At 38.9% G+C, this 23,672-nt stretch overlaps 1 protein-coding gene, 1 long non-coding RNA gene, 2 other non-coding genes and 1 pseudogene across 4 annotated transcripts in view; 3 read left to right on the top strand and 2 right to left on the bottom strand.

Annotated features, from left to right (window-relative positions):
• Positions 1–897: 897 nt before the first annotated feature.
• On the bottom strand, positions 898–970 carry Trnaa-agc (transfer RNA alanine (anticodon AGC)). Its single transcript has one exon. It is a non-coding gene; the product is annotated as a tRNA-Ala (tRNA).
• Positions 971–1,290: 320 nt separating this feature from the next.
• Trnad-guc (transfer RNA aspartic acid (anticodon GUC)) lies at positions 1,291–1,362 on the top strand. The gene has a single exon. It is a non-coding gene; the product is annotated as a tRNA-Asp (tRNA).
• Positions 1,363–6,897: 5,535 nt separating this feature from the next.
• Positions 6,898–10,454, top strand: LOC137974784 (uncharacterized). Its single transcript, XR_011117502.1, has 3 exons — positions 6,898–7,028; positions 7,335–7,429; positions 8,261–10,454. It is a non-coding gene; the product is annotated as an uncharacterized lncRNA (long non-coding RNA).
• A 7,436-nt stretch (positions 10,455–17,890) lies between these two features.
• LOC137977080 (uncharacterized) lies at positions 17,891–18,954 on the top strand (annotated as a pseudogene).
• A 4,687-nt stretch (positions 18,955–23,641) lies between these two features.
• The window catches only part of LOC137977079 (uncharacterized), a 2,662-nt gene continuing 2,631 nt past the window's right edge, over positions 23,642–23,672 (bottom strand). The window contains exon 2 of the mRNA XM_068824368.1: positions 23,642–23,645. Within this exon, the coding sequence (XP_068680469.1) occupies positions 23,642–23,645 (4 nt within the window). The remainder of the gene's footprint in view (positions 23,646–23,672) is intronic.

Here is a 23,672-nt window from a genome sequence, read left to right as displayed (position 1 = left end):
CACGCCTAGCTGGCAGTATTCGGAGCTTTCACTCTTCGCGAAAATGGCTTTCAGCCAACTCATTCAATGTGTTTGCCATTAGAAGCTGAAAATTTTAAGTGTTGGTATAACATCGGCAGAGGCCCATCGTTGGTTAACCCAAACCGCGATCTCCATCTGTTTAAACATTTCTTCTTGATGACGCAAAAAGGCTCACGGGTTTTCGCTACTCACTTCCAAGCACTTTCTTACACGTGGGCTTGAAGGATAGCCGCACGCAACATGGACCCTGTAAGAAATTGCATGCTTTATTTTCGGCAAATATTAATGAAGGCCTTCAGCATATTTTTCAAAAAGATCTCTTGTCCGTCTTGTTTGGTTCCTCCGTCATTCAGCCTTCAAAGAAGGTCAATTTGGCTACAAGTCAAGAATGTGCACACTATTGACAACTTTCCATATATTAAACTTCAGCTTGCTAGTGAGGCTTACAGGACACAAACAACAGAAATGAATAAACATGTTCATTCACTTTCCTTTCCTTGTGTCCTCTAGGCCTCGCTGCCAATCTGAATTTTAATATAAAGAAAGTGGTCTATTCCATCACCACTGCCATCTATTGAGACTCACAGTAGGCAAGTGATTTTTAGCTCCAAGACACGAAGCGCTAGCCCATTCATTTACTTGAAAAACAAATGTCATGACGCAGAAAACAGGTGGTTTGTCACCGTGCCACACTGGAAGATGGGCCATACACTGATACTTAGGCACCAATGGGACCTGAAGCCATGCCTTCCCTTTTACAAGGCAAGCGCTCTGACCAAGTTTGTTGTTCACAAGACCCGCATGGTTGTGCCATGACGAAGAAAAAGTCAACTTCAGATTGTTTGAGCTCGGAACATTGGCAGATTTGATCACCCGTGGAGAATCCGGGCATTGATCCCGGTACCTCCCGCATGCTAAGCGGGCGCTCTACCATTTGAGCTAATTCCCCAATGCAACTTCCTTCACTTAGAGGATCACTGAAGATCGCCATGACACATCTGCTAGTAATCCATGCTCCTCATTTCGCGAGTCCAACCTTCCAATTTTGATTCCGGCAGACAAGAAACGCTACTAGAAGGAGCAAAGATTTAAAACCACACTTGCGTAAGTTATGTGCCTAAATGACCGACCGCATCTCTTACACATTGGCATCCAGTGTGCCAAATATGGTGGTTCCGTGATTTCATCATAAATATTTTTCGGCGCATGTTCGCGATTAGTGTATCCCACTCAACACTCCTACTAAGCCTTGTCCAAATACCGTGTTTTTCCTCGGTAGTATAGTGGATAGTATCCCCGCCTGTCACGCGGGAGACCGGGGTTCGATTCCCCGCCGGGGAGAGAGGATGATTTTGACTTGTGCGACTAGTCCCTGCCCTTCAAAGCAAAGGATCTCCAATCATGCAAGGCTGCTGGCTCAAGATTGCCAAGGGCTCAGGGCTTCTCACTGCAGGTTGTGTTTTCAGCATTTTCAGTCTCCACACAATGTACATGTGCTACCATTATCTGGAGAAAGACCTTACAATAGGCCACTTCGGAAAATACCATAATACTCTTTGTTTGTCTCCCCAAATTTTACCAAAGCATTGTTTCTAGTTTCTCTTGGGACTTACAATGGTCCGAAGAGAAAACGAAAACAATGCGTATGTAAAATTTTGGGGGACAAACAAAGAGTATTATGGTATTTTCCGAAATGGCCTATTAGCCGATATCAAAAATACCATAATACTCTTTCAAATGAAGCTATGATCTTCTCAGTTATGAACGCAATTTTTACAATTGCGTAGAGAAGCCTGAAAAATTCAGGACTTCAACGGGGTTTGAACCCGTGACCTCGCGATTCCGGTGCGACGCTCTAACCAACTGAGAGCGTCGCACCGGAATCGCGAGGTCACGGGTTCAAACCCCGTTGAAGTCCTGAATTTTTCAGGGTTCTCTACGCAATTGTAAAAATTGCGTTTATAACTGCGAAGAACATAGCTTCATTTGATTTCATGTCCGCAGTTCATATATGATTCATTTCATATACCATTTCATCATAATACTCTTTGTTTGTCCATCCAAAATTTTGCATAAGCATTGATTTTATCTTCTCTTGGGACTTACAACGGTCCAAAGAGAAACTGGAAACAATGCTTATGCAAAAATTTGGAGGAATAAAGAAATAGTATTATGGTATTTTTCATATCGGCTAATAGGCTCATCAATTTCTAAACATTGGTGCATTGTCAGCATCTTGAGAGTTTACAAATCCTATGTGTTCTTGCGCAATTTTTGCAATTGCGTAGAGAAGTGTGAAAAATTCCGGATTTCAACGGGGTTTGAACTTGATTTCATATCCGCAGTTCATATATGATTCATTTCATATATACCATTTCATAATTGATAATATAGTACATCATATATAATAACACAAAGAGTAACCTACATTCATACGCACTCACCTACATCTATATGCACTCACCTACATTTATACGCATTCCGACGCACTCACCTACATTCATACGCATTCACCTACATTCATACGCACTCACCTACATTTATACGCAATCACCTACATTCGTACCCACTCACCTACATCTATATGCACTCACCTACATTAATACGCATTCACCTGCATTAATACGCACTCACCTACATTTATACGCACTCACCTACATTGATACGCCTACACTCATACGCAGTCACCTACATCTATATGCACTCACCCACATTTATATGCATTTATTTACATTAATGCGCACTCACCTACATTCATATTCATTCACCTACACTTATATGCATTCACCTACATTCATACGCATCCACCTACATCAATACGCATTCACCTACATTCATACGCACTCACCTACATTCATATGCACTCACCTACATTTATATGCATTTACCTACATTAATACCCATCCACCTACATCAATACGTACTCACCTACATTAATACGCACTCACCTACATTCATACGCGCTCACCCACATTTATATGCATTTACCTACTTTCATATGCACTCGCCTACATTCATATGCATTCATTCACATTCTAGGAATGTGCTCTCCGTTAGGAAAAGACGAGCACCAAAAATAACATCGAGTTCGCCAAGTAGCAAACGAAAACCCAGCTATGAGTACCTTGACCATGCAAAGGCGACAATGGAATTTGGAAGTTCGACAACATTGGAGACTAGTATTTTGAGCACAACTCAGTCTACTAGATTGAAGTCCTTAAACCAAGTTAGAGCAAAGTTGCTGCACAAATGGAAAAGGGAAGAGGCGTTTCGAGGCTTCCTAGATGCAGTAAAATACTAGTATAGAGCTGACCGATTTAGAAGCCCACGATCGAATCTTTTCACGTATACGCAAAGTAACGCGATTTCAAGGAATAGCGAGTTAATAAGAAATGTTCACACCTGTGGCGATTTTGGCACACTTTTCGCAGAAAACAATAACTAAATACCTACCAATTACAGGATTGCGTAACGGTCCTTACAACGTGAGCTGTCTGGCCCCCGACAGCTTTCAGTTAAAGTACACGTCATTACTCACAGGTCACTAGTGACAAAACCTTTACTAATGCTAAACGTAGGCCTCATTAGGCCTAAAAATGGCGTTTAGGCCTAAAGGTTAGCCTGTTGAAGGTTTTGGGTTAATTGAGAATTCGTAAAAGAATGACCTGTAACGAGTCACCGGTGGAATATGACTTGTGTTTTAAAACCTGTTGCTCCGGCCCTCTGAATGAGAGAAACCGGAGAACCGAACGCGTCACAATTAAGAAAAAAAACCTTTTCGTCAAAATCGCAAGTGTCCTTCTCAGATGTCCTTTTGTTCTTTAATTTCGAGAAATTAGAAAGACTCATAAAGATTTAAAATCTTAACAGAACACTGGAAAAATTGTATATCCTACTGTTCGGTGTTACGGGAGCCATATACACTGTATCACCTTGTTAGACAAACCGTCAAGGGAAGGTAACCCTAGCCAATTACTGACAGCATTAAAGGGTCAATTACCAAAAAACCATACGCTATCAGGTTATTTTACTTATATAAAGTAAATGACAACAGTTGAAAAATGTTTGGCATATACCCAACGAGTGATATTTCAAAATTACATAATAATTTCACGAGCCGTTAGGCGAGTGAAATTTGAGACAACGTTCAAGTTTGGGAATGAAATGATTTGTTCCAGGTATTTACATATCACTTAAATTAAAATGTGAATGCTACATTATAATGCAATACAATACGCAAAGAACCTTAACCCGGGGAGATTTGAATTGGGTACAACATTGAGTTAGCTAGTTAAAGTTTGAGTTCATTTGTCAACATTGGCTTAGGTGGAATCTGTCAAGATTTCTTCAACAGAGAAGTGTGTTTGCACTGTCTCTGTCTTGGAATTTTGAAAAAATGATTAAATATGATACGCTGTACCTGTAACTGTTGCTCAGTAAGCCGTAAGAAGCTGCTGCCATTGTGTTTTTTAGAAGCCTTCTGGTGAGAGCTGTCCCAGTCGCTCAAAGACTGGATGGAACTGTTTCTGCCCTAGAATATCTAAAGAATTCCACGTTTTATGGGCTTCATATTACAACCTGAGAATTCATGTAACGCGAAGAGCTTTTGCAACTTTTCGTCGAGTTGTATCGCTTCGTAGTCGAGCAAATTGGTTTCGAAGTTCTTGTTCGGCCCAGCTGGTCCAGACATTTGGCCAGGTCTATGTGCGTTTCTTAGTATTTTGGTTTCATGAATTCTCTTTTAGTTCTTGACTTTCCTGATTTTGAAAATGTGGAAATCTTGTCGCCATTTTTTCGTAACTCGAGCGACGAGATTATTTCGTGATTTTGGTTACCATAATTTTTATAATGACTTTTAGGGTAGTTTTTAGTTTTGTGGTAAACCGCGTATTTTATTCAGTTCTGTAGAGTTTTGTCAATTTTTTTGTAGAAAGATTCACGAGGTTTTTTTGGTTACCATAGTATCTGTAATTTTCACATATAGGTATTTCAAATTAAGCTGAAATACCTCTGCTCTCAGCCGATCAAATTACAGAAATTTCTCAGGCAGTGGTATATCTAGATTAATCCACAGTAATTAGGCAAAGTGGTGTATGCATGGAGTGAATTACCTCAGGTTCATGTTAGCGTCCAAGCTTAAACAATGGGACTAAATTGAAATTAAAAATTGTTCTTTGGGAATGAAACGTGAGTTCATTACTTCGATGTTTGCATATACATGTAACAACAATAAAGCATTGCACTGATGTAGGTCAGTGTATACGAGTGTACGTAAATGTATATTAGTGTAGGTTAGTGCATACGAGTGTAGTGTGAATGTAGGTCGGTGCGTGTGAATGTAGGTAAATGCATTTTAGTGTACGTAAATGCATATGACTGTACGTAAATGCATAAGGGTGTAGGTAACTGCAAGCGAATTTAGGTCAGTGCGTATGAATGTAGGTGAATGCATAGGAGTGTAGGTGAATGCATTTGAGTGTAGGTGAATGGATTTGAGTGCAGGATGATGCATGCGAATGTAGGTAAATGCATATAAATGTAGGTGAGTGCGTATGACTGTAGGTGAGTGCATATAGATGTAGGTGAGTGCGTATTAATATAGGTGAATGCGTATGAATGTAGGTGAGTGGATATAGATGTAGGTGAGTGCGTATTAATGTGGGTGAATACGTACGAATTAATGTCGGTGAGTGCGTATGAATGTAGGTGAGTGCGTATTAAAGTAGGTTGATGCATAGGGGTGTAAGTAAATGCATATAAATGTAGGGGAGTGCGTATGAATGTAGGTAAATGCATATAAATGTAGGTGAGTGCGTATGACTGTAGGTGAGTGCATATAGATGTAGGTGAGTGCGTATTAATGTAGGTGAATGCATATGAATGTAAAAGAGGAACCTCCAGCTGGAGACCAAAAGGGAACAGAGGAAACAGAGACAGCAGAGCCAGACCTCAGACCAGCCGTCCGATTTCATTTGCCTTACTTGTGGCAAGGACTGTCAGGGGCACCCAACGAGAATATAGTTCTAAACCACATAACATCGCTTTGTTAAACATGTTTTCGTATTTAAACGGAAGATATAGGCATATTTTATCCCCTAAAAATGTTTCATCTGTTCGGATTTCCTAGCTTTAAGTCTAGTGATCCGAAAATTATAGGGATCAAAGCTTACCTTTTCAAAAATTTCAGCCAGAAAAAAGGCTCCCGAAAATTCTAGGTGACCTATTTAGGCTAAAAGTCCGTTTAAAATGGGCAATTATACCATTTTTTAGATGTTCGAAAATCCTAGGACAGGCAGGCAAGCAAGAAATTTTACAACAAATGATCCGAAAATTCTAGATCTCAAGTCGTCTTTCGAACAGATATTTTTCGAAAAGTGACGTTGGCTGCCCCTGGACTGTCACGCCGGGATAGGTCTGCTGAGCCATTCCAGACGCTGCTCTCAACCAGACTGATTTGACAAGACAGGACGCAACCATTGTCTCCCGAGACAGAAGGATGCCTACTATAAATGTAGGTGAGTGCATGTAGATGTAGGTGAGTGCATATAGATGTAGGTGAGTGCGCATGAATGTTGGTGAATGCGTATAAATGTAGGTGAATGCGTATGAATGTAGGTGAGTGCATATAGATGTAGGTGAGTGCGCATGAATGTAGGTGAATGCGTATAAATGTAGGTGAGTGCGAATGAATGTAGGTGAGTGCATCTGAATGTAGGTTACTCTTTGTGTTATTATATATGATTTACTATGTTACATTAGTGCTCTATGTGGGAGCTAGCATGACGTTTTTGCCACCAAATACAAAATATGTTGGTCGCCATTTTCCCTTGATGACACACTGTTGAGTATTATATGGAGGAAAGAAGTGTTGACCATTTTGAGACAAAGATGGCCGCCCTACGATCTTTCTTAGGTAAGGGTGTACATCTATTCCTTCAACTCTTCATACAAATAGAGAAAGAAGAGGAATGCAAGAATTGCAAAACAGATTCATGGACAATGTTTCTGTAGGTATCTCATCAAGGCTTTTCATTTTGTCTGGATCTAGAGTTTAAAAAAATATACTGATTATCACGACACCGCTTCCAGGCCGGAACAGTCGCCAATTGGCGACCTTGGCGATCATTTTATTCACGTCTTGCCGGTTTAGGCTGGTTTGGGTGTCAAAGGATTAAGTGGCTTAAATATGAGAGAAGCAACAGCTTTTCAAATTAGTAACAAGTGTCACTTTAATACATAAAAGAAGAACATACAGTGCAGTGTTCCATTGTCTCCAATTTATAATTTCATGACTAGGCTATTAATTTTTACAGATGATCTGTCAAGTCCTCAAGTGGATACCTTCAATGCTGGCTATCAGTGGAAGTGAAGTAGGGTTTCAGGTTACAATGCCTGACAGAACACTAAGGTCTTTGTATTTGTATTTTTATTTCCTCCATTTACATCAAAATACAGCAGTTTATTATAGAACATGCCAAGTACAAGATAAATGGAGAAGGACAAAATATAGGTTAACTAAGGGTGTGTGAAAAACAAAGACCAAAGACCTGGAAAACAAAAACCCCCTCAAAAAAGAACAAAAACACACCATTCATGTTATTTTAAAACAATGGATACGCTATCTATTGTGAATTACGGTAGGGTCTTCGTTTTCCACACACCCAGACCGGTATGCGGAAAATGAAGACCGAAAACGAAGACCCCCACAAAAATAATATATAGATTTAGCCAAGCCTAAAAGCGGAGCTCTCTGGTTATTTATTCTTACAGTGTACTAGCTGCCTGTAGTGTTAGTGAAAAAAGAAGGTTTCGAATTGTTCGCATTTTGATGTTTCCGGTTGCTACTTTAATAATTAAATTATTTTCTTTGCTTTCTTCTATAAAAAAATTCATTGCCTAACTAGTGAATTCCACGGTAAATTTTACGTTAAAACTGATATCGCATGAAGCACGAAGCGATGAGTACGATATTAGTTTTTCGAGTGAAATTTACATTGAAATTCACCAGTTTGGCAATGAATTTTTCTTGAACCGCATGAGTTTTAAAAAGGAAAAAAGCCATTTCAGAGTCAACTCGTCAGAAGCCAGCGAATAGGAATCAGGCTAAAATTAGAAGCCATAAAAATAAAAACTTTTCTACTTCAAGGTCAAAGAAGAGTTTTACTGAAGTACTTTATTCCACTTTATCTCTGAAAAGGAGATCATCCACATTTTGATGTATTTCATTGAAACACTCCAGGTTGGCTTGGAACAAGAATCTGCAAGGCCAGCAAGAAAGGACGAACGTCAAACAAGATCCGCTCCAACACTTAAATAATGTTTAGGTGCTTTAAACAAACTTCTGAAAACACAAGCAAGTGGGATTTCCCCCTAATTTTACGACAACTTGCAATAATTTACATGTTTATAACATAAGGGCAAAATGTTCTTGTCACTGTTGAGGCACAATAAAAACCAGTTGGGCAAACGGATTAAAAAAGCACTTGTTTGCTCGCAGTTTAGAGCAAAACAAACAAATCAACTTTTTCTTTATGTCCAAAAGAGTACAGATAATTATTTAATTCCAGTTGATGATAAAACTTCGATTTCCATTCCTGAACAAAGGAAGAACCGATTAAACCACCATTTAAAAATATGCATCCACTTTTAAATAACACACCCATAAAAATAACAAACGGTTTAGTGCCCAAGGAAAGAATTTGTTGAGTAATTTCTTCCACTAAGTATGAGCTATTACTGGTATTCGGTTTTGTCGTTGTCATTCTCTTTCGCTCTCCTTTCATTTCTGTTCTAGGCATAGGTCCTCCAGGCATCATGTAACCTTATCAGAGCTTCTAAAGATATGCCAAAAATTGCAATACAGAGAAAAAAGCAGCTCTAAGCAAATTAAAAATAAACACTCAGCTTAAAGTTTACATGTATATCCCTTCGATGCGTACTTGAATAACTGCATAGCCACCAGTGTGGACCACATCTTCCGAACCGTTTTCCACCTGAACATGAAAAGCTTTGACCGTGTAAAAACTATAGTTGATGTGGTATTGCTGTGTAGCCGTGTCGAGTCACAGAAAGCACGCGAAAAATGACGCCTTGTTCATGTTTTGGTGAGTTAACCTGGGTTGAGTCTGCAATCCAATCGAAAACCAGTACATGGTCAGCGGTCAACCCTTAAATAAAAAATCGCTGACCTCGCTGAGCTCTAAGCTTGAGTGTGCGACATGGTCATGTGGTACTGGTCAGCGGATACCTTGTTCGTCATTTTATATTTTTGTGGGGGTCTTCATTTTTGGTCTTTGTTTTCCACATAACGGCTTGGGTGTGTCGAAAATGGAGACCCTACTGTAACAGCACAACAGATAGCGTATCCATTGTTTTAAATAACATGAATGATGTGTTTTGTTATTTGCTCTTTGGTATGCTATTGTTTTTTTTTTTTGGTGGGGGGGGGGTCTTTGTTTTCTGGAGTGATCAATACTGACTAAGATAATGTCGATAGAGTGCCGTTTTAAACAATTGTCTAGTTCACTTTTCACAAATAGATATAGGGATATCATTCCAATAATCACATCCAATAATTGTTGTACAAGATTTCCTAATATTTATTCTAAAGGAACAAGGATTTAGATGCTGAGAGGATGCACTTCTAGTGTCAGAATTGTGTTGCTCAGATGCAAGGGACAGAGTAAAATTTGAGGGTTTTTTATCTACCGGTATATTGTGATTGTAGATTAGTAGACAGGTATTCAATTGAACAATGTTGGGAAGCTTAATTAGATCAAGGTTCGCATAGTGGGCGGTAATGTGATCACAAAGTGGTGCATTATTGATAATCCTAACAGCTTTGTTTTGGAACTTAACCATATGTGATAATAGAGCTTTGTAGTTATTACCCTACAGTACGCAACTGTACATGTGGGTTAAGAACGGATAAACAAGTGCATATTAATAAATACTTTTCAAGGATAGGGTAGTTACATGTCATTTAAGTTTTGATAAAATTATTGTTTACACTTTTACTGATTTTACTGCTAGTAAATATAATCAATATGACCATGCAAAGATAGGAAACAATCAATAACTAATACTAGATATTTGATATTACATAAGACTTCGCGAGATACTGATCTGCTAATTTGAGAGGAGGGTGGAAATTACAACTGCTTTTTTGATGTGGTTGGAAAACCAAGTATTTTGTCTTGCTTAGATTTGGGGTTAACTTATTTGAGCACAACCAGTCATAAATAGCTGGCAATTCAGAATTGATTCGTTGAAACAGCTAGTACATCAATCCTTACCAGTCACAGTTAAGGAAGTACGTAATAATCTTATAGAGAAGTACTTGCATTAACAAGATCATTTTATGTAAATAAGTAAAAGAAAAAAACCCAAAATCGAACCCTAAGGTACACCTGAGTATATTAAAAGAAGATCTGATTCAACACCATTAGTAAACTCCTTTGCTTTCTTTTCCTTAAATAGGACCTAAACTGCTGATTTGCATTGCCTCCTATACCATATAGATCAAGTTTTGATGACAAAAAATTAAAAGAGTGATTGACCATATCAAACACTTTTCTTAGATCTAGAAAGAGAGATACTGCATAACAGTCTTCATCAAGGGCTGTGATTTTATCTATTAAATCTGCTGTAGACTTTGCAGATCTAAAAGGCTAATTGATTAAGAATGCATTTGTCAATTATTTTATTCAGTGCCGCAGAGATGTTTCCAGGTTTTCAAATTTGGGGGTCCTCTGGACCCCTTTTTGAAAAATTTGGGGGTCCAGCTAATTAATATTCAAGAATTAATATGCGATCTATTGCCTCTTAATTGCTGCTGCAGTACCCTTTCAGATTTCTAATTGCAAAAAAATTAAGTCTTATCCCTCCCGACGAATATGTACTTAAAATGATTAATTTCTTTGAAACTGTTGTTCCTGTTGATTCATTGATCAAAATGTATGGGCTTTCAAAGCTCCATCGATCACATTGAAAACGTCTCGAGGAATCGAATCCGTATGCTGTAGGAACTGTTGGCTCCAGTTGATAAATGACCTAGATCTCCACAGCAAAAAAAAAAAAAACAGAACTGAATCTCAATTTTCCGTAAAAGAGCATCATTTATTTTAACCACACTTTGAGGTGTAATTTAGGAACAAGAGAGTAAACAAATGTAAGCGATCGATACACAGTTCATCGTCGGCCCGTGCGGCCTTGACTTGGCCATGGGCAATGTTAATAACCAAGCGATTGAATACATTCAAGTTTCATGTTTAACACGTTGATTTTAACACTAATTCCGAAGAAAAGTTGCATAATTTGCAAAACAGACAAGTTACGTCAGGTGCGTAGCGTCCTATACGCATATACGCACGTGCGTACTTGAAGTGACCAGAAAATTTTGAAATTTTTAGCAATCGTTTCTATTCTTAACATTTTACTTGTACGCAACCAAGATTTCGTGATGAAAGCACCACTTTGATTAAATTTTAAAAACTAAAACAAAAGCTATACCATGTTCTAACTTAGTTTTGCATTGTACCTTTCTTCTGCACTAACAATGCAGTGTTGTTTGGCCAGCATGCAACAAAAAGGCAAGGTTGCAAAGGACCGACGTTCCAAGAACGTTCGTGACAAAGGAGCGACGTTTCGAGAACGTTCTTGACAATTCCAGTCACGCTAGAGACGACCAAAATGCACCAAATTTGCTCAAAATAAGGGCAAGACGCTTTGTTCTTTGCTTGTATTCACACAACTATTTTGACAAGAAATAAAGAACGCAGTATTTTTCGCTCTGTTTACTTAGCTTGCTAGATCATATGTACTTGTGCTTACTTGAAAAAATGACCACGCTACGCGCCTGTACGTGCAAAACAAGAACCGAGACGATGACACTTGCACGCCCAGAATTAATATCAACAGGGTCGCACAAAACAAAAATTTAACATACTTTACCTTTGGATTCTCTGTCATTTCACCCACGATAAGCGAACTAATGCTTGAAATTCACTTGTGAAGCATGCAACAAACTGAACTTCGACTGAAATGTTTTATTATCACTGGCGGCAGATCGAAAGTGTCGCTGATTGTCTCACGTAAAAAACAGCTCAGATCGTGTCACGCAACACGTGCGAATTCAAAACTGAACTTATGAAGCTGGACATAATGGCTGACAAAATGAAATTATTCGACTACAAATAACAGCTTACCTTGAAATTTCAGGAACTCAATCATTTCTCCGATGTGAGAAATGGGAATGTTCAATTTCCCTGTGAAATACGCCGTTCGCTTGTTTTTCCTGGCGTTCATAATTTGCATAAACAATTTTTTCTGCTTCCAACTGGACCCTTTGTTCGATATTCTATGCGTCTAAAAGGAAAACAAGTGCATCCCAGGATGCAACGACGCACTCTGGATACATCTCTGGTGCTGAAAGTACTGATATTGGTTGGTAATTATTCCAAGCGGATTGACAGCCTTGCTTAAAAATCGATATAACTTTAGCAATCTTCAAGCTATCTAGAAACACTCCAAATTTAATTGACATATTTATTATACGAGTCAGTAAACGGAGATTGCACTCCCTTGAATAAGGCTCGAGGCAGAGTAGTCTTTCACGCATTACTTCAATTTGCCTCATGTGGTTTTGAATTGAGCTTTCCATCTCATCAACTTTACACACTGCATCCTGAAACTCTCCTTTAAGTCCTTCGACACTCTCGTTGAGGACAGTAAATTGATTAGTGATCTTCTCTAGTGCAGATTCATTGTGTTGGACTTAAGCTTTTAAATTCAAGATGTCCTGTATAATCTGGTTTTGTCCCTTGCTCAGATTTGCCAACGACTCATGGACGAACTTTTCAAAATGTTCAATGTAAAAACAAAATAATGAAGAAAAATTTTCAACTTTCTATCCTTTACCTAGGAGCTTCAATTTTTGGTGGCCATCTTGTCTGATGACCGCTGACCAGGTCTGATGACTGCCGACTAGGAATGATAGTTTTGAAATCAATGGTAATCTTATAGAGAAGTACGTAGTTGCATTAACAAGATCATTTTATGTAAATAACTAAAAGAAAAAAACCCAAAATCGAACGCTGAGGTACACCTGAGTTTATTAAAAGAAGATCTGATTCAACACCATGAGTAAACTCCTTTGCTTTCTTTTCCTTAAATAGGATCTAAACTGCTGATTTGCATTGCCTCCTATACCATATAGATCAAGTTTTGATGACAAAAAATTAAAAGAGTGATTGACCATATCAAAGACTTTTCTTAGATCTAGAAAGAGAGATACTGCATAACAGTCTTCATCAAGGCCTGTGATTTTATCTATTAAATCTGCTGTAGACTTTACAGATCTAAAAGGCTAATTGATTAAGAATGCATTTCTCAATTATTTTACTCAGTGCCGAAAGCACTGATATTGGTTGGTAATTATTGCAAGCAGATTGAGAGCCTTGCTTAAAAATCGATATAACTTTAGCAATCTTCAAGCTATCTAGAAACACTCCAAATTTAATTGACAGATTTATGATATGAGTCAGTAGCCTAAATATTTCAAATGCACCAGATGATAATACTAAGTGGTGAACCTTATCATGACCAAAAGATTTCTTAGTATCAGTAGCATCCAACAGTAAGAATACCTCTACATGTACATGTATTTGGTTTACGTCTGTAAACTGAAACATTGATTTTTTCCTCTTCATATAGCGAGAAATTCACTTTTGGCAATGTGGATGGTCATTATAGGAATTTAGATGTAATTCTGGATCGTTTGCATCGTTTATCATTTAAATTCAAAAAGGAAATAAAATAAAGTCAAAATATCACAAAATATCCTAAGTTTGATTCAAGAGAGATGAATATATACATGTTATAACTAAACTGACCATGAATAGACTATGATTTACAATGTGGAATGCCATCTATATATAATCTCCCACGATGGAATCTTGGGTTTTTTCCCATTCTCAAACGCCTCCTTCATCACACCTTTGAGTTTTTTTTTTTCTTCGTGATCCCAGATCAAATCCTCTGTGATCCAAACACCTCCCTCAAGATCACGCTTTTTTTTTGCCTCTCAGGACGACAAAAAAACTTGCATATTACCACTCTTGGTTTTTCATTGCGACTGGGATCAACTGTATGAGCGTTCTCTATCTTCTCTTCCATATTGAGTTGGTCTGATTAAATTATACGGGTTTTCTGGATGCAGAATCTGGAATGTTGTCGAAACGGAGATTGCACTCCCTTGAATGAGGCTCGAGGGAGAGTAGTTTTTCACGCATTACTTCAATTTGCCTCATGTGGTTTTGAATTGAGCTTTCCATCTCATCAACTTTACACACTGCGTCCTGAAACTCTCCTTTAAGTCCTTCGACACTCCCATTGGGGACAGTAAATTGATTAGTGATCTGCTCTAATGCAGATTCATTGTGTTGGACTTAAGCTTTTAAATTCAAGATGTCCTGTATAATCTGGTTTTGTCCCTTGCTCAGATTTGCCAACAACTCATGGACGAACGTTTCAAAATGTTCAAGAAAAGCACACTGCTGTTTTTGTTTCCCTCTCTCGTTAGCAGACTTGTTTGCAAGAAAAATTTAACATTAACCCTTTCACTCCTGTGGGGTTCCCCATTGACGGGTAAAATCATCTGGCGTTAGACAGAGTAAAATCTATAAGTCTCATTGGTTAAGGACAGTAAAAACAAAATAATGAAGAAAAAGTTTCAACTTTCTATCCTTTACCTACATGTAGGAGCTTCAAATTTCGTGGCCATCTTGTCTGATGACCGCTGACCAGGAATGATGGTTTTGAAATCAATGGTTTCCAATGTTGACTTTGGAGCTACTTTTTTGCTGAGTAGTTTACAAGTACATATATCATTAAAAATGGTTAGACCATGATATTGTTGATGACAATACCTAAAATGAACGTGTGCATCAAGGAAAAGCCCGATCAAGGACATGTAAGTACAATGAAAAGATGATTCTATCTTTATCCTCAGTAACAGTACACAAATACCCCAAATATGGAACCTTTGATACAGAATGGGATCAGGCAAGGTTCCTCATTATACCAAGACCAGTTTGCTGGGGAACTTATTTGAAAGATAACTGAAGGAGAAATAACCATGAAATAAAAAAGAATCAGAAAGGGTAGAGAAAATAATTGTCACTTGGAGAACTTTGAAGCTGAAAGTTGGCAGTAAGGATATTTTAGACACTCCCAAAAAGTTGAGGAAAGGATCACTTATGAACATGTAGAATGTCATTTCAAGGAAATGACTTTTGTTCCATAGTAAAAAATTATTACCAGTACCGGTAGTTGCTTATTTTCTTAGTAATGAGAAAAAATAAAATTACTCAGCTAATGAGCACACACTGTGGGAGATTTATGAAGCATTTATTACCAGTATTTTATGCAATCAGGGAAAATAGGACTACATCCATCTGAGTGAAAACTAACGGCGTAAATTATTTGGAAAATGAATCCCAACAATATGAGACTTCTACATACAATCATGATTTAACCCTTTGACTCCCAAGCCGACCTGAACTGGTCATACTTAGTATTTTACTCTCTTTCTAATGCCAGACAATTTTTCTCACTAATGGGGAATCCCTGGGAGTCTCCATTAATTAGTATCATATAAGGTGAGATCTGTTTGTATGGTATGTGTAATTAAAAAATGATCTACATGGCACGCCAAATGCTAGTTGACAGTTGAGATGATTATCAAAGATTCTTAACCGATCCTTACCTGTACGACAACTACACCGAACAGAAGAATTTCAGTTCACGGTAGGAAAGTAAATGAATTAAGTTCCTTTACCTCCTTTTTATAGCATTGTTTTGGGTTTTAAACTTCTTTGTAGGTTATTTGACTTGAAATAAAACAGTAAAATTTAGTTTTTTTGCAAAACAAACCAACCTACATGTACATGTAACTGAGAATTTCTTTGGTCACCTTGTTCTTTTTGATATTTTATGAAAAGATTGAATGGAAATATTTGATTTTGTCAGGCACAAACAACAATCAGTGTGTGCTAAGGGTATCATCGTATCTATTCATTCACAGTTTTAACAGAGAATTTCTGTGGTCACATTGTTCTTTTAGATATTATTTTCATGAAAAGATTGAATGGAAATATCTGTTTTCTCATGCATAAGCAATGATCAGTGTGTGCTAAGGCACCATGGTATCTATTCACTCTGAGTTTTTAGGACATTCATGAAACTGATGGTTGTTTTGTGTGAAAGTAAAAAAGGCCTTATAAAATAGACTGTAAAAGGAAAAGAAGCTCCCAGAAGTCATTATTACATGAAATGAAACTGATGGTCATTCTTTTGGCCTTTAAAGTAGCGTACATTAAATACATTTATGATACTGCATGTGCCAGGCACCTCCCTCTCATCCCTTGAATGGAATAAAATGCAAGGTTCTCTGGTGTATGGTCTTTACAGAAAACATAGTGAAAATGTAGAAATGATTCTCGCACTTAACCCATTCACGTAGCGTACATTAAATACATTTATGATACTGCATGTGCCAGGCACCTCCCTCTCATCCCTTGAATGGAATAAAATGCAAGGTTCTCTGGTGTATGGTCTTTACAGAAAACATAGTGAAAATGTAGAAATGATTCTCGCACTTAACCCATTCACCCCCAACCCGGCCTAAACCGGCCGTACTTAGTATTAAATTTTTACTGTCTAATGCCAGATGATTTTAATCGTCAAAGGGGAACCCCCAGTCAGTCAATGGGTTATGGGTTAATGGCTCCAACTGGATTCAAACCCATGACCTCTGTGATGCTGTTGCAATGCTCTACCAACTGAGCTACATGTACATGTATGAAGCCAAACAGTTGGGAGCAGGTCAATTATTTGATGGGCTCATTTTTTCCTGTGAAAGGACTCAATGAATAATATTTATACAGTGTATAATATACATTTATTATATGGAGGAGAGTGTTTTACTGGGAACTAAACCACTCGTAGATTCCATACGCCACCTCATCGGGGACCCGAGTGGCGTATTTTCCGTATGTTACCTTTGTGAGTGTTGTATTGTTCAATGACGTCACGCTTCCCGCCTTTTTTTTCCTGCCTTTTTTTATAAAGCCCAGCCGTATTTGTAAAACTTGACTACTGTGAAACACGATAAAATCGTAAATATTCAATATTTAGTCTCCATATAATAAAAAGAACATTACACGTTGGCTCGAAGATATGAATTTTGTGTTCTCGTGGCAAGAACAATATCTCACGAGTGAGCGAAGCGAACGAGTGAGATATTGTTCTTGTCACTCGAACATAAAATTCATATCTTCTCATTCACAGAAAACAGTTTAGAAAGGGTGACGTCCATACAATGTAATGTAATGTTGCTACAGAATGTGATCTCTTGCCTTTTCACCAATTACATGTATTTAAGAGTCAGTGGTGACTTGTTTCATGGTTGTGATGAAATTGACATGGATTTTTTGATAATGTTGATTGAAGAAGACAAGAAATTTCCCAGGGGTTTCAAGGTTTGAACTCATTGCTGCAGACTCACTCCAGTGGTGATTTAGTCTGAATGATTGTTTGATGAGTAGCATACACATGATCTTTTAACTTTTTTGGCTTAGGGCCTATCCGCACTAGGAGACAAAATCGCAATTGTCCGTGGCAAATCTTTGCGACAATTTTTGTCTCGTCTGTTGCATCCGCATTGACAAGGTAAAGTCTTCAAGTTGTGTCAACACTGTCAATATTATATTTCATTATAATTTATTCAATTTTTTAGTTTGGCGGGATAATGGAGCGTGTTCAAATTTTATTACTTGTTGCATTCCTCTTTCTTGTAAACATTGCTCAGATGGCGGACAAAATACTCCTTATGGTGTGCCTGTTGTTGAGGCATCAATACCTTCGAAATCAAGTGGTGCTCTTAACGATTGAATACTGTAGAATACAGAGACGCAGGGTATGTCGACACAACCCATACTTTTGGAGACTTCCAAGACCAGACCAGTCTTGGTTTGAGATTCACTACAATGACCGAAGGATTCCCGGGGATTATTTCAGAAAGCAACTATGAATGAAGCGATGTACCTTTCATATTCTGTTGAACGTCTTGCGGCCGGCCGTAACTCGAGAAAATACAAGATTGCGTGACTGTATTGCTCCAGAAAAAATTCTAGCGCTTAGTTAGTACCGTCTAGCTCACGGTAACTCGTACGAAAGTATTGGGCCGGTTTTCAACGTTGGAAGGTCAACTGTTCTAGAAGCAGTGCAAGATGTTGTGGAGGCCCTTTTCAACCTCAGGAATGATTACATTAAGTTCCCCTTCACAAAGGTGGAAACACGGCGTTGCACAGAGACATTTCAAAATGTTTCTGACCTCCCGAACATAGTTGATGGATCATGATGATGAACATGATTGATGGATCCCATATAATAATATCTGCTCCTCCAGACAGTGCTGTGGACTACTTCAGTCGCTACCAACAACACGACTTCATTGTTCAAGCTATTGTTGACGGAAGGAAATGCTTCCTTGACTTTGCATCTGGCTTTCCAGGCAGTATGCATGATGCGAGAGTTGTACGAAATAGTACAATATTTGATCTCGCAGAGCACGATCAGATTCTAACGGGTCCTTCTTTGCAAATTGGGGGTAATGATATCAAACCCTATCTAGTTGGAGACAGTGCATACCCTCTTGCCTCCTGGCTTCAAAAACCATTTCCCGAAGCAACGAGAGATCCAGAGGAAATAGCTTTCAATAAAGCTTTGTCTGGTGCCAGAGTAGCAGTAGAGTGTGCTTCGGGATGCCAAAAAATCGCTGGCGTATACTGGGAAAACGGTTGGATAGCAAGATTTCATTTGCCAACAAAATCGCTGTTGCTTGTGCAGTCCTTCACAACTTCTGTCTACTGAATCAAGATGAATGGGATGATGATGAAAATGATGACCCTCGAGATCAAGGACATAAAAGCAACAACGATGATGTTATAAGGGATAGGAACGACATTCGAAGTGTGTTAAGAGAGTACATTGCAAATGCATGACTGAACCTCAACATTTAATTGATATTTTACAATTTTGTAAACTGAATCAAACAATGTTACAGTAATCACTACAATTTCTTTACTCGAAAATGATTTTAATAAAGTAAAAGCGATTGAATAAACAAATCAAGTATATATTTGTAAATAAATTATAAACTCTAAACTCTGTAAGCTGTATTAATAGGAATCTTTAGCCCAAACAGTCCATTGTAAACTGAATTGAAAAATGTTCTTTACTGGAAAATGATTTTAATAAAGTAAAAGCGATTGAATAAAAAAATTCAAATATATATTTGTAAGTATAAACTCTAAACTCTATAAACTGTATTAATAGGAATCTTCGGCCTGAACAGTCCATTGAAGAAAAAGGTTAACTGTCATGCATCTATTTTTTATCCTTTATGGCTTCCAGAAGAGAGCCCATGAAAGATGCCATCATTTCTAACTGTTTCCCGTGGTTCTGCTGCATACCCTCCACAACCACAGTGAGCTTTTTGCCTTGCTTTTCTATGGATTCCAGGCTTTTCTTGATGGAAAGTGCCTTTTCCTTGCCGGTGTCTTCGGTCGGCAATTTCCACTTTGTTGTTCGCTTCCTTTCCTTCCAGCACTGTTTGCTGGAGCTGGCCAAGTGAACTTCGCCATCCAATATTTCACTGCTGGTCCCACTGATGCTAGTAGAAGCAGTGCCACTTTCTGGAGGACTTGGTGTTCGACTCGTGCTTGGCTGTGACCCATCATGATCACTTGGAGGGTTTGCGCTTGGAAAAGACGGAGAAGTGGTGCTTGTGCCCGCTTCGACCACGTGTTTCATGGTAACAATATCCCTTGTTCCAAGAACTCGGTCTATTTTGTCGTAGAAAACACTTTTACGTATGTGACCTCCCGTTTGACTCTTGTTCCATGACTTTGCATCGTTATATTTGTCGATCAGATACTTGATCTTTCGCTGGCATTTTTCCACTGTCTTTTTGGTGCCGAAGTTCATTTCAATCTCGTCGCAGATTTCCTGCCAAACTTTCCTTGCGTCCTTACTTTCGAGACGGTCGTGTTTTTCAGCGCAGAGATTGACTAGAAAACTCTGCTCCTCGTTTGTCCACTTTCATAGTTTGCCTTTCCTTCCCCTTTTCCTTTAGTGCCACTTCCAGTCGTTTGCTCTTGGGCTTGTACTTGTGCCTCTTGTGCAAAGACCTCTTATATTTGGTCTGATGCCAACTGGCGTGTTTGAAATATGGCTCCATTCTCAAAGCTTCTATGGGGGTAGCCAAACTGGTCATCGTATGGGGGCATGTTCCAGAGCCTTGCAGAATTCGGCTGTCCATATAAAGGATAGCTTGCCATGGGATTTAAATTCCATGAACTATTAGGCTTCATTTTGTCCACTGCGAAAATTGTAAAATCTAGTTTCGCAACACAAGAAACAACTGAAACGCTAAATTTAAACCGTTAAAAGCTTTTTGACATATTAATGACAAGATAAACAAAATTTTGTTTACTTAAACGATTTTGTCCAATTTTTACCCGGGACAAATTTTGTCGTCAGTGGGTTTGAAGTTTTGTCCGCTTCGGCCAAAATTTGTCAAGTCGCAACAAACCATCCGCACTTTTAGAACGTTGGTGTTGACAGAAATTTTGTCTAAATAAACAAATATTCTGCTAGTGCGGATCGGGCCTTAGCTCCATTGTCATTTTCGTACCTGATGTTCACTATAAAGGTTGTGTTGGTGAACAGTGTATAGAGTTGGGTTTCTGTGATGGCTGGGTCATGTTGATCAAGCCACAGTCCTAGATTCTCACCCTAACAAAGTGATCTTTGTAAAGACATCAGCATAGATCAGTAATACAGTGTACTTGTATCCTTTATTCCACTGACGAAGACATTGTGAATCAACTAAGTCCACTTTCCATTGGGAATCTACTCTGTTATGATAAGTATTTGTGAGTGGACTTTTGTAAGGTATAGCAAGATTTTTGCTGAATCTTACTGTGCACTTGTGAACATTTCATTCCATAAAGATTTGCTGGAACTCTTCCTAAAGCAAATAATATTAATGGACAGTTCAGTTTAGAATACAGTTTCTACGAAAGTCTGCTTACCTGCTTCTCAGATCTGAATCTTCCTTATTTAGATTGTGGACTATGGACTAAATGTCTGACACTGCACACGCCACACAAAATCATTTCTCTCCCTTGGGAGCATGAAAAACATGTGGTTTTCTTGTTGTCCAATCTTAGTGGAAGACATACATGTAACATGGTTTTCTTCTTGAAACCTTCTCTCCTGCTTCTAGATTCAGCTTCTTCTGAGGGAAAAAGGTGAGGCTCTACTTTTGTTGGCATTGAGATAGTGTAACAATAAATAGTGCTACATGTATACTCTCATTTTGCCTCAGTTTTGATGGTTGGAAATACCAGCTTCTGATTGTCAAAACTTTAATTTCATACCAACAAGGAGCATTGTGATTGATGGATTTGAACATGTAATGAATATGCAAAAATGAACTTTGGTGGAGGTGTTGACATGGGGGCATTCTAATTGGCTGTGTTGCATTTGAGACCGCCAGGGTTGGAAATTTGTAAACAGGCAACTACCCAGTATTATTGTAGTTCTACAGTACTACCATGTGTAGTAACCGAAGGGGTTCTTTATGTTAGAAAGATATGAGTGAAGACGCAGATGCAATAATCAACTTGCTGTATTATAAGCCATGTGTTCTCTGCTTTACAATTGTCACGTGATCTCTCGTTCGATTGCATAATCATGTACTATCATATTACTACATTCCTCCCTTTTCAGTTACATTTCCGTAAGAATATAAATGCAAATACAATCAACTTAAATCAACTTAAATCTCATGGCAACAAAAAGAACTATGATTCAGGATGATTACTTAATGTAACAGCAACAAATTCAATGTTCATGTTCATATTCAATGTTACGTCATTGCTCAAGTTATTCTAAACCTAGCACTGTTCGAAATCTCTTAGGTGTCCTTCAAACACTGATCTATGTGTTCTGTTTGATCGCCTAAGCTGTGGCTCTGGTGCGGCCTGACTGTTGTTCTCATGATTGCCAGCTGCATCATTCCTCTGTGTTGCTATTTCTGGTTGCTGGGAACTATATGCAGGTGGTATCTGGGTCGGTTTCGGCATTCTGGCTTCTTCGTCGTTTGTGCTCCCTGTGTCTGTTTTCAGCAGTTTGAACCTCGATGCATCTCGACAGATTGTTTTTCCATCGCTTAGTCTCCTAGCATAGATAGTGGATCCTTTCACTTTGGTTACAAGATAGATGTGTGGTTCATATGGTGTCTCAGCTTTCCGTTTCTTTTCTCGTTTGATGATGACTGCTTGTCCTTCTTCAAGTTGAAGTTGTGTCACCCGGTATCGCTTGTCATGGTATTGTTTGATTCGCTCCTTGTAGTTTCGGTCATTGCGTCTGACCTCCTGATCCTTTGGTGATGTTTCCGATGGGAAATGTTCAATTTTGGTCCGGACTTCTCTATTCATCATTAGTTCATAGGGAGTCATCTTGGTAGCTGGGTGTGGTGTGTCTCTGTAAGCCTGAAGCATGTCATAGGTTGCTTCGTGTATTTCTATTCCCTCCTGATTTGCAATGGTGGCTGTCTTGTTTACGAGTTTGTTAAAACCTTCCACCTGTCCTTGTGCCTTGGGATGTCTGGGTGTCACCTTCTTGTGGTTGAATCCCATTTCTTGTGCGAGTGTCTGGAACTCCTTGGAGTTAAATGGTGGTCCGTTATCCGTTTGCACTGTTTTCGGTACTCCATGCGTAGCGAAGATTTTCTTCAGTTTTCTTCGAACTGGCTTGATCGATGTTGAGTGGATAAATTCAGCTTCGGGGTACCTTGAGTACTGGTCGGTTACAACAAATACGTACTCGCCGTTAGGGAATGGCCCGCAGAAGTCTGCTTCAACGGTATCCCACGGTCTTTTCGGCAAATCTGTCATCTTGGCAGGTTCAGTGTGGTGAGTGTTGGTTGCCACTTGGCAGCTGAAGCATGTGTTAACAATCTCTTCAATGCGCTTGTTCATGTTTGGGAACCAATATTTCTTCCTGAGGAGTTCTTTTGTTTTTGATATGCCTAAGTGCCCCTGCTTGTGCGCTACGGTGACTATCTTGTCTCGAAGGGATTCCGGTGGAATGATTCTGTTTAGCCTTAGCAGGATTCCCTCAGACACATAGATTTCCGCTCTCAGGTCGTAGTATGGTGCCAAGTCTGGATCGTTTCTGGTCCACTTCCCTGTTTCTAGTGCTTTCTTCAGCTTTTGGAGTGCTCTGTCGTCTTTAGTTGCTGACTGCATAGTTTCCATGACTACCGCATGATCTATTTCAATAACTGCTCTGACGTGTCGCTCATGGCTGGTCTTCTCTACCTCTGGTAATGGGTGTCGGGAGAGATAGTCAGTCATATTGGACTTTCCAGGTATATGAATTGCGGTGAAGTCGAGGTTCTGCATCTTCATCACTATTCTCTCTATTCTGGGTGGCAGTTTGGCGTTGGGGTTGTTGAAAAGTGGGAGGAGTGGTTTGTGGTCAGTTGCTAGCTGGAAGTGTGGTGCCCCCATTAAATA

The sequence above is a fragment of the Montipora foliosa genome, chromosome 11 (assembly GCF_036669935.1).
Source record: "Montipora foliosa isolate CH-2021 chromosome 11, ASM3666993v2, whole genome shotgun sequence".
Taxonomy (NCBI): domain Eukaryota; kingdom Metazoa; phylum Cnidaria; class Anthozoa; order Scleractinia; family Acroporidae; genus Montipora; species Montipora foliosa.
This window is presented reverse-complemented; position numbering and strand designations above follow the sequence as displayed.